At 39.3% G+C, this 13,618-nt stretch overlaps 2 protein-coding genes across 2 annotated transcripts; one reads left to right on the top strand and one right to left on the bottom strand.

Annotated features, from left to right (window-relative positions):
- Window positions 1-994: 994 nt before the first annotated feature.
- On the top strand, window positions 995-9,331 carry LOC138951474 (uncharacterized). The gene is made up of 19 exons (XM_070323076.1): window positions 995-1,507; window positions 1,701-1,772; window positions 1,918-2,046; window positions 2,157-2,228; window positions 2,372-2,500; window positions 2,705-2,761; window positions 3,007-3,051; window positions 3,352-3,387; window positions 3,646-3,768; window positions 3,980-4,283; window positions 4,590-4,796; window positions 5,374-5,449; window positions 5,844-5,867; window positions 6,149-6,373; window positions 6,744-6,814; window positions 6,948-7,052; window positions 7,203-7,414; window positions 7,783-7,947; window positions 8,150-9,331. Exons 1-19 carry the CDS (start codon window positions 1,185-1,187, stop codon window positions 8,397-8,399), a joined length of 2,625 nt encoding a protein of 874 aa, XP_070179177.1. The 5' UTR covers window positions 995-1,184; the 3' UTR covers window positions 8,400-9,331.
- A 210-nt stretch (window positions 9,332-9,541) lies between these two features.
- On the bottom strand, window positions 9,542-12,115 carry LOC138951515 (uncharacterized). The gene is made up of 5 exons (XM_070323123.1): window positions 12,006-12,115; window positions 11,512-11,685; window positions 11,288-11,378; window positions 10,870-11,018; window positions 9,542-10,319 (listed from the first exon to the last, which is right to left on the bottom strand). Exons 1-5 carry the CDS (start codon window positions 12,098-12,100, stop codon window positions 10,313-10,315), a joined length of 516 nt encoding a protein of 171 aa, XP_070179224.1. The 5' UTR covers window positions 12,101-12,115; the 3' UTR covers window positions 9,542-10,312.
- Window positions 12,116-13,618: the final 1,503 nt, after the last annotated feature.

Here is a 13,618-nt window from a genome sequence, read left to right as displayed (position 1 = left end):
GTGTGAAAACGAAAGTCCGCTGACGATTTGTAAATGTGTTGAGTGTCTTGTCTCTATGTATAGTGAATCCAGTCTCTTTGCGCGATTTTTAAAGTTAGTTTTATTGGTCTACATTTGGGGTAAAAAAAAATAAATTAAAAAAAAATCCCTACCTACCGACCCTATTTTTTTTTAGCCATGTTACCAGAAACAGACAATTTTTTTGGGGGGGCCTTAGAAGAACTACCAAGTTTCATTGACTTGCACCCAAAGAGTCAAGAACTGCGATTTTTTTACGAATTAATTTCGTACTCGGACCCGGCTGGTCTTGGCCTATTTTTGGATCTAAATTTAGATCAGGTAGATCACCACATCATGCACGAAAAGACACGCCACTAGCAAACTATGTCAGACGTCATCATGAGTTTGTGTAAAACAAAATAGAGGCCGGAATCACTCAGTTGAATCGAACTCCGACCAAACACCACGTAATAACTAGGTTAATTTATGCACTCGCGTGAACAAGAAACTGTCTAGCTTCACAGATGTCGTCGTTGGGTAGTTTTGGGTTTGTTTTACTACCATAGGAGGATTTTTGAACTGTAAATGCACTCAGCTGCAACAAAAACGCAAAACGAAGGCTGTGAGCTGCACTGTGCCTTTAATATGTCCGAACTTTTAGTCCCATTTACAACCTATAAATAAACTATGTAGACAGCGAAAATCCAGTGACTAAAAAGAGACTTATGTCTCGTTGGTGGCCCACGCACTACGGGCTTAGAACACTTGTTATATTTGGTCCACTGTGTATATTAAATGAAAAAAAGTTCAACAAAATACAACAACAACAAAAACAACATCATCAACAACGACAACAATTACATCAACAACAGCAACAACAACAACAACAACAACAACAAAAATAACAACAACAACAACAACGAAACAAAAAAACATTATAAAGTACGTTGCACTTTTTATACAACATTTTAAACCTTAAAGACTCCCATTGAGCTCAACCCATAGGTTTAAGGCTTTTTCAGCTGTTGCAGCGTATAAAAATTAGGTGTTCTACCAACTGGGGCTATTCAAATCTTTGTAGTTTGTCAGAAATCAATAATTGAAGATAGTTTCGAAATAAACCCATACCCTTCGCCGTGATATTTTTAGAACAGTCACGTGACAGTGTATAGCGAGGCGATTCTATGTTTAGAACATTTACCGGAAACGGATTTCCCCTACAAACAAAGATGGCTTCTCAAGATGTGAAAGATCGTCTTCGATCTATGCCTCCAAAAGTATGTTTGCCTCCTACGCCACCTGCTGTGCCTGTTGCCAGAGTTGCAAGCACGGCTTCGGCCAAGAAAAAAAAGAAAAAGCTGAGGGAGAAATTGAAAGTTTGTTTGACCAGCCAATTCGAACGATGGGGGGCCCTCCGAGGACAGGTGTTTGCCAAGACACCTCATTTGTTGAAACCTCACAACAGATCAAAAGCAGACACGGAACTTTCTAGAATCCTCATGGACGCGTAAGTATCGTTTAAATTCAATTCAAATTCCTCCTTTGTTCTTGTCATTTGCTTGTTTTGTTTTCTCTTTGAGTACCATGTTTTCAAATAATAATTTACAGTGACAGTGTGACGAACATTCGTTTCAAAACCAAAGTGTTGTTTCCAGTCAATCAGTGCTTTCTTGACTACTGTACTTCTTTTTCTGTTTTAGGTACGAACGAACTCAAGAGGCCGCATTGACTGACCCTCAACCAGGATGTTCTACTTGGGATATTGAAAGCAGGTCAGTGTCAATTGATACATTGTGAAAGTCAGCTTCACACAGAGCTCTGATGTACATTTACCAATTTGCTCAGCTGGGTGTAGTGAATGTAGGAACCGAATTTATTTCAAAGTGCATGGATTTTGTTTTTGTTCTTATTCAACAGAGCTGTGCAGAGACCAGACTTTGCTAAACAGCCTCCGCAGAAAACTTCCACCCCAGGGCAGCTCCTGCAGCAAGCAAAAGTCAGCACCACCCCCGACCTCTCCTCTGTCCCTAGTTCGTCCAAGCCGTGGTAAATGTATTTTGTAAACTGATAATTATAGATGAACATTCGTTTCATTTTTTTTTTCAGTCAATTAGCGCTGTATTGACTTCTGACTTATTTTTATGTTTTACTTTTAGCTATCAACAGATTCAAGAGGCCGCATTGACTGACCCTCAACCAGGATGTTCTACTTGGGATATTGAAAGCAGGTCAGTGTCAATTGATACATTGTGAAAGTCAGCTTTACACAGAGCTCTGATACATTTACCAATTTGCTCAGCTGGGTGTAGTGAATGTAGGAACCGAATTTATTTCAAAGTGCATGGATTTTGTTTTTGTTCTTATTCAACAGAGCTGTGCAGAGACCAGACTTTGCTAAACAGCCTCCGCAGAAAACTTCCACCCCAGGGCAGCTCCTGCAGCAAGCGAAAGTCAGCACCACCCCCGACCTCTCCTCTGTCCCTAGTTCGTCCAAGCCGTGGTAAATATATATATGTACTTTGTAAATTGATACTCATACTCATAGACCGTTTATTGACAGTAAATGGGGTTCACAAAAACTTAAAAAAGAAATGTTGGGAAGATTGGTTTCAGATTTTGTTCAGTTTGTCAGTTTGCTAGTTTCATGCATTTAAACACATTTTAATCAGGTGATGGTCAGAGTTGATTGTTTGACATTTTTCAGTACACCTTTATCAGGTGTGGAGCCATTCGAGGAGGAGCCAGAACTTGAGATTGAAAAGTGAGTGCATTTACTGAACATGGTGCAGTGTTGATTTTGGTTGGCTGGTTACACCGGTTGTATATTGTCTCCCTTGCACAAATAACTGTCTTGTTTAAATCAAAAACCGCTATCTATTTACAAAGTTCTAAATGCTAAACTTTAAATCGTCTCCACAAGTGCCAGTGGGTTCACATTATCGATTGATTCAAGGTGTGTTAAATAGTCAAATCATATTTATAAATAACTTTTTTTTTCAATTATAGGACTGATCAGCCTGCCAAAGAAGGGAAAGGGATGAGGTCAAAACGGTAAGCTTGTCATTGTTTGTTATCTGCATTTGAGTTGAGTTGGCAAACTGTCGGCCAGAGATCAACACCAGCCGGTTACCTCAGTTTACAATGACGGCAGTCATTAGTGTCTACTATTGTTGATTGTTGAGTTGGTTGCTGGTTTAGTTATACCAATTATTACTTCTTGTTTTTTCAAGATAATGAAATGTAATGTCAACAGAAACTGGATACTGTTGAGGGGTGTTTTGATTTACCCAGTACATCTAGTTCTTGTTTGCATGTTTTAATACATTATAATTACCATTTTTATGTTTACAGGCAGAACATTGACCGCTCCTTTGTCAACCCTCTCAAGTAAGTGTAGTATTATTAAAAAAGCTAATTTGTAAAGAACCATGTGAAAATAATAATGATGAAAAACAAGACACACACACAAACAATGAGAATATTCTGATAATAAAGGTCATTTGATGATTTTTTATGTTTTCGGAGATACATGTAGTAGTATTATAGATTGGCACTGCAGGCACATTTTTTCTTGTTTGTCAGTTGACAACTTACATTATTATTTTGAGTGATGCTAACTTTGTTTTCAATGTCTCTCTTGTGCAGCATCACTGTTGAATTCAGTGATTTAACCTGTGATGGTGATTTAGATGGTGATGACAGCGACTTTGATGTCGATGATATCGAGCTGGAATCTCAAGACGCCAGTTTTTTTCTCACCATGGATGTGTATGTTTTGCATTTCTTATTAATGTGTTGCTTTTGTAAGAATAAAACAAATTCTAATCTATTTCATTTGTATGTAATGTATACATGAATTTATACATTTATGTTGTAAAATGATTAAAATGGTTTCATTCTTCTAGGGAAGTCTAATCTACATCAGACTGTATTGCACACTGAATGTTATTATTATTTTTTATTTATTCCTATGTGTCAGGGATGAAAAGTATGCCAAGGAGGCAGACGAGGTGGCCTTTGAGGAGGTGGCGTACGGCCAGCAGGAGGACGAAGAGACAGGTGATGCTGACACTGCGGAGGAGGTGGAGTTAGGACCAGGCATCACCAGGATAGCCACAGCAGACCAGTGCCAGGACATTTGCAACAGCACACTGTGCCTAGCATTTGTCCACCAACTAAAGGCACTGGCTGCTGTGAGCATCAGGAAATGCTCCACTGCTGGGTGTGAGCATGTTCCTGCCGTGAAGGAGGGCTTCACAGGCTCAGCACTGTACCTCAGATGGGTGAGAACATTTTATTTTTTACTCACATGCGAAGCAAAAGTCAGTCTATGTACTCACCTGGTTCATCTGTCCGTCTGGCCGTTCATTCGTTAAAAACTAAAATGTTGAATTTATCTTGGACACTACTAAGTCTAACAGCACTAAATGTGGCATGATGGTTCAGATTTCAGAATGCACTTAGGCTTCATCAACTCATTATGTTTGTACATGTATATGTTCCTAGTAATCCTACTGACAGTGACACATTGAATTTTTATAAAGTCATTTGCATTTTTGTTTTTTTCAAATCTGATCTGTGAATTTCAGGAATGTGTGAAAGGCCATGTGAGCCACACATGGTGTGCCCAGCCCACCCTGCCCAACAAAATTCACTGTGGTGATTTTCTAGTCAGCACATGTATCCTCCTAAGTGGAAATAATTATGCCAAGCTGGCGTTGTGGGCGAAGGTGCTGAACCTGCCCTTTCCTGGTGCTACCTTCCACCAGGCTGTCCAGAAACATTATGTGGTGCAGGTAATTAAAAAACAGTTAAAAAATAATTTATAATGTGTGTGTATAAAATGGAAAGAAAATGGAATTTGGATATTGATAGTTGTGTTGTTTATGTTTGCCTGCCAGTTTGTGTTAATATCTATGCATGTTTGTTTTTACCTGTTTAAATATTGTAAAGCGCTATGAGTAGATTGTCTAGAAACGCGCTATATAAATGTCCATTATTATTATTATTATTATTATTGATCTCTATCTTTATCTCTAGCAAACTCAAAGCGCGGCAAAGGTTGCACTATACAGGCGCCCTACTCACGGCCCAACGGGGATTTGAACCCGGGTTGCTGTATCCCTGGGGAATCGTGTTCACCACAGAACCAACCGGCCACCCTAGTTACAAATGATGTTTAGAAACTAAAAGCAACCCATTCTCGTTATGTATTCAGATGTTTTGTAACAAGTATGGCATTTTTTGTTGTTGTCTAGAACAGTTGACATAGTCTAGTCTGTGAGGCAAAATTCTTGCTTTGTGTGTCCCTCAGTGACTGTCCCAACTCACAAGAATATAGATATATAACTTTGTTTTCCATTTATCATAAAGGCTGTGAAGGACACATGGAAGGACCACCAACGAGCCATCTTCGACTCATTGGCAGAGCAAAATTTGGTTGTTCTGGGTGAGTGTTTGTTGTTCTTTTGTGATTTATGTTTGACCCCTTTGTCACTGTTGTGCCATTTCAGAAATATAATGTATCCAATGCTGTAGACTTAACCCAACCCCACCCCCCACCCCCCCAACCCCACAATAATATTGAAATGAATGTCTAAAATCAACTTTATATTTTCTATTTTATTTCTCAAAAGCAAAACATGATGTGATGCAGGACATAATATTCAATTTTGGACATTGTATCAAGGCGTGCTTGCTTTTGAGAAATAGACTGAAAGAAAAAGTTACATTTTCATGTAACCCACTGAAATTGACTTCCTGTTGTCAAGTGACGGCAGAGCACTTTTTATTGAACATTTATTTTGTTATGTCATTCCATTTTTGTGTGTGTGTGTGTGCAGGAGATGGACGCAATGATTCACCAGGTCAGTACGATTATTGCAGACCTGCATTATTCAATGACCCAATATATACCATGTCCCCAATTTTACATAGTCATTGGAATATTAGAATGTGCTATTTACCATCATGTAGAATGATATAGTCTAGGCGCTTGAGTAATTGGCTTGCCTGTGTTCTCGTAACCATGTTAACAAACAACTGAGCTTAGAAAAGCCTTGCAATTTTGATGTCCGGTCAGAGAATATTGTTTGCAGGTTTCATCATAAATGGTTACTTTTTAATGGTGCATTGAATTTTCAAATAGGTCATTGCGCACAGTACTGCAGCTACACTCTTATGGAGGCTGAGACCACAAAGATTCTCTCTGTCCAGTGTGTGGACAAACGGGAAACACAGCGAAAATCCACGAACATGGAAAGGGTTGGATTTAAGAGGGCACTGGATGAGGTAGTGCTTGAAGGTGAACGGGTGGACACCACTGTTGATGAGGTCGTCACTGATGCCCATGTGGGAATAGCTGCAGATATGAGTATGTTCTGTTTCCTCTTTTCCCCCCTTTGTGTGTGTGTGTGTGATTAACAGTCAATTATATGTTAGCGGTAATTTATTATGCAACATTTATTATCTATACATACATCAGTCCCATCTGGATGGACAGTGCAGTGAGTTAGAATGCTTAATTTCAAGATAATATACCTCTTGCCCACTTTGGGGATACAGTTTAGAGTGTGTCACCATTATTGTCTCTTTAGCAGCTGTTGTTCATTGTATTATGTGTGCATTGCTAAGCCCTTTTCATTTAATTTGGGCTGGTCATTTTAGCAAACATTTTAAAAATGTATGCACCAAATATTTGATATTGCAAATGAATATATTTTGTTCTTTGTTTTGTCAAAAAGAGGCGATCGGAAAAAAACATTCCCTTGATGTGTGGCATGTTGCCAAAAATATTGGCAAGAAGCTAGCCAAGGTACGTATGTTGTAATTGTGTTATAGTTTGATACAATTTTGAAATATTGTGAATGCTTTATTGGTTTTCTCATGTTTTCTTTGGTTTGTTTGTGTGTGTATCTTTACATTTTACATTTGCATTTTCTTCTTAGATTGCTGCAGGCAGTAAAGGTCGCAAGCTGCAAAAGTGGATCCCTTCGATAGTGAACCACTTTTGGTTCTGCTGCCAGAAGGCTGACACCAAGACAAAGTTCATGGTAACCTGTTTGGTCATTGTCTTGTTTGGTTATTTGTACGGTTTCATTTACAAATAATAATAGCACGTCAATCACAATTATGCACTAATTTCAATAGTTTGAAAAAAATCAGGCATGTATAGTTTTCTGAATGTGTCTGTTCCATTCCAGGGTATGTGGCGAGGAGTTTTGCAACATGTTTGCAACATACATTCTTGGGATGCTGGTGCCTGGTGCTGCGACCATGAAGACCTGGGCGGGGAAAGGGAGGATGGGAGGGCCTGGCTTGATCCTCAGGAAGACCGTGCCCTAGTGAAACAGCTCGCCTCTGTGGTCTTAGACCAGACTCTGATCCAGAAAGCAGAGTTGGTCATCACAAACAGGTTAGAAGATTATTATTACTCACTATTGAGGGAGAAATCAGGGAACTGTTTACAGTGTGCATGAAAGGAGATTATGTGGGTGCAACAAGTATGAACTTGTTTGTGTGGTTTTGTAATTACTAATACTCGATGTAAAAATCAGGAGTTGTAGTGCTCATACTGATGTGTGCTGGCCAACATTATACAGTGGAACTCTGTTATAGTGAATATAAGAATTTCGCTGTAACAGGGTTGATTTATATCATACAGTGAGGTAAATAAACAAGAAAACCTATCGCTACAGTATCAGCAGAACATCACTGTAAAATATTTAATGATAAGCGTGTTCACTTCTACCATTATATATAATACTTTCTTTTTACATACAGGAGCACATGCCCCCTGGAGGTGTTTCACCAACATTTGTTGATGTATGCGGGCAAAAGGTTTGCGTACACACCTCCGGTTTATGAAGCCAGGATTCTGTTGGCAGCCATGGACCACAACACTCATGCTGGTCGACCCTTGGCGACTTCAAAGGATGGCAGAAAGAAGTAAGTACATGTATTGAAACACACTCAATGCAATGTTTTTGTTGTTTGTTTTTTTCACAGGCCAAACATGTAAATTCAGGCTTCAAGTTCTAGATGTATGATCATGTCCTTGGCATGTTTAGTTATATTATGACATTCAAGGCCATTACAAGGGTTAGTGTCAAGCATTTTAGTCATAATTGTTCTTGTTCTATGTTGATAGGTATCACAGATGCTTCAATAAGAAAACCGGCCGCTGGTCGGTATTCCCTGTGAAGGTCCCAAAGACCTACCACCACATTCCAGCCCTGAAGCTGCGAATCATGGAGATGAGACTACAAGACCCGTTGCCACTGCACAGGAAAAAACCTCTGGCACAAGAGGACCCAAGGAGACTGTCAACACACCTGGCAGCAACCTCCCCACCTCCAACTAGTGAACTTGTTGCACAGAAAAAATCTCGTTTTACCTGAATGACGGTAGCAGTTGAGCTGGTAGTAGCCCAAAAGGAGGCAGAACATAAGGAAAGAGTGTCAAGTGGGATAATTATTACCTCCCTTTTTGTCTGCGGTTCTGTTACAGTTGTTTTTGACATGTGGAGAGGTACAACAATATGACACCAGTGGACTTTTGAAAGGCCCTTTTCAAGACAGCAATGTTTGTATGTGTGGGTAACCAGTAAAAATGCATAGACCCGCATAGTTCTATGGCATGGCTGTGTTTAGTTTTTTAATTTAATCTGCTGCCTTATCATGGACCCTAAATTGCGCTATTTCACCAATATAGATGGGAGGCTCTTGTATACATTGGCGAATAATGATTTTAATAATAACTTTGAAAAATAGTAATAACTTTGTGATTATACATTGGCAGACTAAATTTGCAAGAAAAGCATTTATCAATAGTTTCCAAAGCTGTATCATTTTAGTTGAGACTGTGTTGTATGATTTTCACTTCAAATTGATATCAATTGCCTTAGACTACATTTTGCTTCACAGGCTAGATTCAGGCGGCATAGAATGGCTGCAGGCACAAGAAACTCACATTGCAACACATATTATAATTGAGCATGTTGGAATGTTCGGCTGAAAATGTACCTCCCATTATAATTAAAGGAATGTCAGCGACAACCCACCTCTCAATGCAGGGACTGAGGGAGTGGTTGTGACATGGTGATCATGTTTTTTTTTTCTTTTCTTGTTTAGTTGAAAATATTGCTTGTGTACAATAATTGTTTATTCATGATACTAATGTGTGTGCGAGAGAGACTGAGGGTTTGTACAACATGTGTTAGTATATTCTTATTATGTGTGGCTGCAAGCGTGACTTAGCATATCTGTTTAGTTGGCTTTTGTACATGTTTACCTGGAAACAATATGAGAATAATGGTGGTAACGATACTTGATATTTGTCTGTCTGTTCATTTGTTTTTATGAGTGCGTTGTGGTGTGGTAATTGTGCAACAGTATGTCTGCTGAAAGAAAAGAAAAAAACAAAAAACAAAGACAGAAACTGTTTGTTGTCTGCAGATAAAGGGATGTACACCACTTTGAAAATGACTAAAGACTATTGTGTGTTTGTTGTGTGATATAAATTTAAAAACAATAACATCATGTTTCTTTTTCTGAACCCATTACAAAAAGTGGAAGTGATTCAGATTCTGTATTCAGAATTACACAATTTCAAAATCTGACAGCATAATTTACATGATATGACATTGTGTCACTGCTGGCACATGAACTTGTTTTGTTGTTGGTCAAATATACATTTATTAAAATTAACTTGTGGAGTCATACTAGTACATACAAAGTAAATGAACACAAACTTGTACAAAACAAACAGCTCAGCTGAAGAAACCATTTTAACATAATTTTCTAGTCAACCAAAATAACATTCTCATTTTCAAGACAAAATGTTTCTGTAATATTTTTCTTGCACTCAAAAAGTAATGTGTGCAAAAACCCATGGAAACAATCAAACAGCTGTTACAACCATACAGAGAGGCAATTAAAAATTTGAAAACTAAAAGTCAAACATGTCCAAGTCCTCAGGACATTTTGGTGCTTGAGGAAGAGACAGACGAAAAATATCCCTCCATGTTGTGTGTCGGTATTCAAGAGCAATTACCCCATCTACTGCAAGCGCGCTGGAATGTATCCTGTATAAACATTGTTGGGACTGGGGTAAGTATCCCGAATGGCCCACACACAACATGAAGGGATAGCCCTCCTGTTACCAGCCCCCAAACGACCATGCTGCCAGAAAACAAACTGGCGATAGGCAGCATGGCGATTGGAGGCGGCTTCGCCTCCCTCTTCCGCAAACACCAAAATGTCCACCCGCTGCCTCCTGCTCAGGTGTAGCACGAACGGATGTAAAATGATGTTCATCTCCTGCAAAAGAAAAAAGAAATAATAATTGTAATCATCAAAGTAACAACACATCACATTGACCCGGGTTCGAATCCCTGTTGGGCCTTGAGTGGGGCGCCTGGTAAAGTGCGACCTTTGCCGCGCTTTTAGTTTCCTACACAGCAAAGATAAAGCGCGTTGTAAATATCCAAATTTCATTTTTTTTCAAATACAAAAATAAGAAATACAAAAATAAATAAATAATAATAATTGGACTCCAAGGACTACATACCAATGTGAACTTCAAGGGAAGAGGAAAGTCGTTCACTAAAAGAAATTTGCTATTACAGTTTAGATTTTTGTCTAACAGAGAGAACCCAAGGGGGAAAAAAACCCTCTTCATTATAAGTGGAAAATCACAATAATAGAGTCCACTATAGTATGAGTACTAGCAGGTTCCACTGTATATCATTACATACAACTATATTACCCTGCACAAGTACACAATCTGACCATGACTGTGTTTATCTTTTTTTTCATGTAAATATTTTTTTAATAAATACTTTTTTATATAAAAAATGGGCATACGTACAGGCATTCTTGATATGCACTGAGTGCGGCGCTGGCAGCAGATCCGTTCTGCAGGTGTGGGCATGTGCCGACAATGTCGGCACACACACCAGTCCGGCCAGGCTGCATGGTCTGGTGATGGTGCAGGTGTTGGCACAGACGACTGATCGGCTGTTTTCAACAGAAAGCATTTTTATTTCTTAATTTATGATACATATTTTATGATTACCAATGTCAAAGTAAAAAAAATCAATAATGCACCATGGATGTAAATATATTTTTTTTGTTTTGTTTTTTGTATACAACAACAACAAAACCATTGAAAAAATACTTTCAGCAGAATGCAGAAACAAAATACTACATAGAGAGCTCACACAAAATACCACAATAATGACAAGAGCAAACTTATATCAGAACACCATAAAGCAGAAGTTACTTACCAAGCATGTCAAAAACAAGACCTGGTTGTGCAACAGCCAGGTCGAGGGCCAGTTGTCGCAGTTGTGCAATATCCAGCTGTTGGATCTGAGTCTGTAATAATGTAAAGACAACAAACATGTTTTAAAATGAAACATGTGTGCTGTTATCATTATCTGTGTATACATGCGAAAGACTTTGCTATTCATATCTCCTCATAATAATGTCAAATTAATTAAAAACACACCTGCAAGTTATTCCTGTGCTGCTGCGCAGTGGGGATGCCGGCCACATCCCACCTCCCTCGACCACCTCTCCCCCTGCCACTTGAAGAGCCCCGCTGCTGTGCTGTCGCCCCTCGTCCTCCTCTCCTCCTTCCTCTCCCCCTGTCTCCTCCTCTTTCGTTACTTGTGGAACATGTCTGAAAACAGCATTAATAAAACATTTGTGTCTTCAACATGAAGAACTAATTTACATCTAATGGTAACTTCTCCAATTCTCTCATCTATGTGTGCCAAACTAGCACATTTTCTCCTCAAACTATAGCGAAACCTGTGGTATCCAACAACGAAGGGGCCCAGACAAAAAGAGTTGGATACCACAGGTAGTTGGATACCACAGGTCAGATTCAGACTAAGTAATACGTATTTGGGTAATTCCCCAGTTGTATATCACAGGGTATTTGGATAAGACCAGTATGGATACCACAGATTTCACTGTAATGTACACATGAAAACACACCTGATCTTGTTCTTGAGGCTGACCACCTCCTCTTCCCCCTCCCCTTCCTCTCCTCCTCCCTCTCCCTCTGTGGGGTGCAGGCGAGTCTGTTTCATGATCACTCCGGCTTGTCTGAAATCAACAATAATAAAATAGTTGTATCTTCAGCATGTAGAACTAATTTTCATATAATTAATTGTAAGCTCTTCAGTCTCATCTATTAGAGCCAAAATAGCAAATGTTCTCAAACTAATGGACATGAAAACACACCTGATCTTGTTCTTGAGGCTGACCACCTCCTCTTCCCCCTCCCCTTCCTCTCCTCCTTCCTCTCCCTCTGTGGGGTGCAGGCGAGTCTGTTTCATGATCACTCCGGCTTGTCTGAAATCAACAATAATAAAATAGTTGTATCTTCAGCATGTAGAACTAATTTTCATATAATTAATTGTAAGCTCTTCAGTCTCATCTATTAGAGCCAAAATAGCAAATGTTCTCAAAGTAATGGACATGAAAACACACCTGATCTTGTTCTTGAGGCTGACCCTCCTCCTCTTCCCCTCCCCTTCCTCTCCTCCTTCCTCTCCCTCTGTGGGGTGCAGGTGAGTCTGTTTCATGATCACTCCGGCTTGTCTGAAATCAACAATAATAAATTAGTTGTATCTTCAGCATGTAGAAATACATCTGGTAAGCTCTCCACTCTTTTTGTCATCTGTGAGTGCCAAACCAGTTTTTACTAGCAAATTTTCTCATCAAACTAATGTATATGAGAACACACCTGGGGGTATGGGTGGGGTTATGAGAGAAATACTTAGGTTAGGACTGCTAGACAGTCAAAGTCTTCTTCTGTCACATTCTTTGCACATGATTCTAGAGGGAGCAAAGAGGGAAGGAGGGCATCATCCATCAAACAAGTGATGACCAAGGAATAATAGAAAATTAAAAACCAACCGAGTACTTTATGCTGTTTACATGTTCTGAGCAAAAGTCCACAAGTACATTGAATGATTGATGTAGTGCTACAGGGATTACGACAGATCTAGAAGCAACCCATCGAAAGCAAAAAGAAGCTAAGAGGCATACAGCCTATGCTCCAAAGTTCATGAAGGCTGTTACCCTTTATAATTATCAAGATCTACGAGTATGCTTACTCTTACCGTCAAACTCAGAAAATGCGAGTGGGGCGGTTTTTGCGGTAGTGACATGAATGACTCTCACTCTGTCACTCTCATGTCGACAGATTGCTTCCAGTTCTTCTTCTTCTTGATAATGTAGAACACTTTTGGATCCCAAATCTAAATAGACTTAAGTTAGGGGCGAAAAGTTATTGCACGGCCTTTGAAACTTACCGATGGCGACGACATAGTGATGTTGTACTTGTCAATTGATAGCGGCAGTAGTGGCGGAAGTAGGGAGTTCCCTTGACTTCCGGTGACGATTACGCCAAAGGCCTTGTTGAATAATGTTTAGGCCTACGAATTCTTTTTCTCGAAAATATCGTACCAACAATTTTTTTCTGTGTTCGAATACTGTAGCCAATCCTCCTTCTATCAACTTTAAAGGACGTTTATGAGATTATTTGTACAAGTGACCAAAATGAATTAATTATTGAGCTACAGCCACATGTGTTACTTTAA

The sequence above is a fragment of the Littorina saxatilis genome, linkage group LG16, assembly GCF_037325665.1.
Source record: "Littorina saxatilis isolate snail1 linkage group LG16, US_GU_Lsax_2.0, whole genome shotgun sequence".
Lineage (NCBI taxonomy): Eukaryota > Metazoa > Mollusca > Gastropoda > Littorinimorpha > Littorinidae > Littorina > Littorina saxatilis.
Note: the sequence above shows the minus strand (reverse complement) of the source record. Positions and strands in the feature narration are given on the sequence as shown.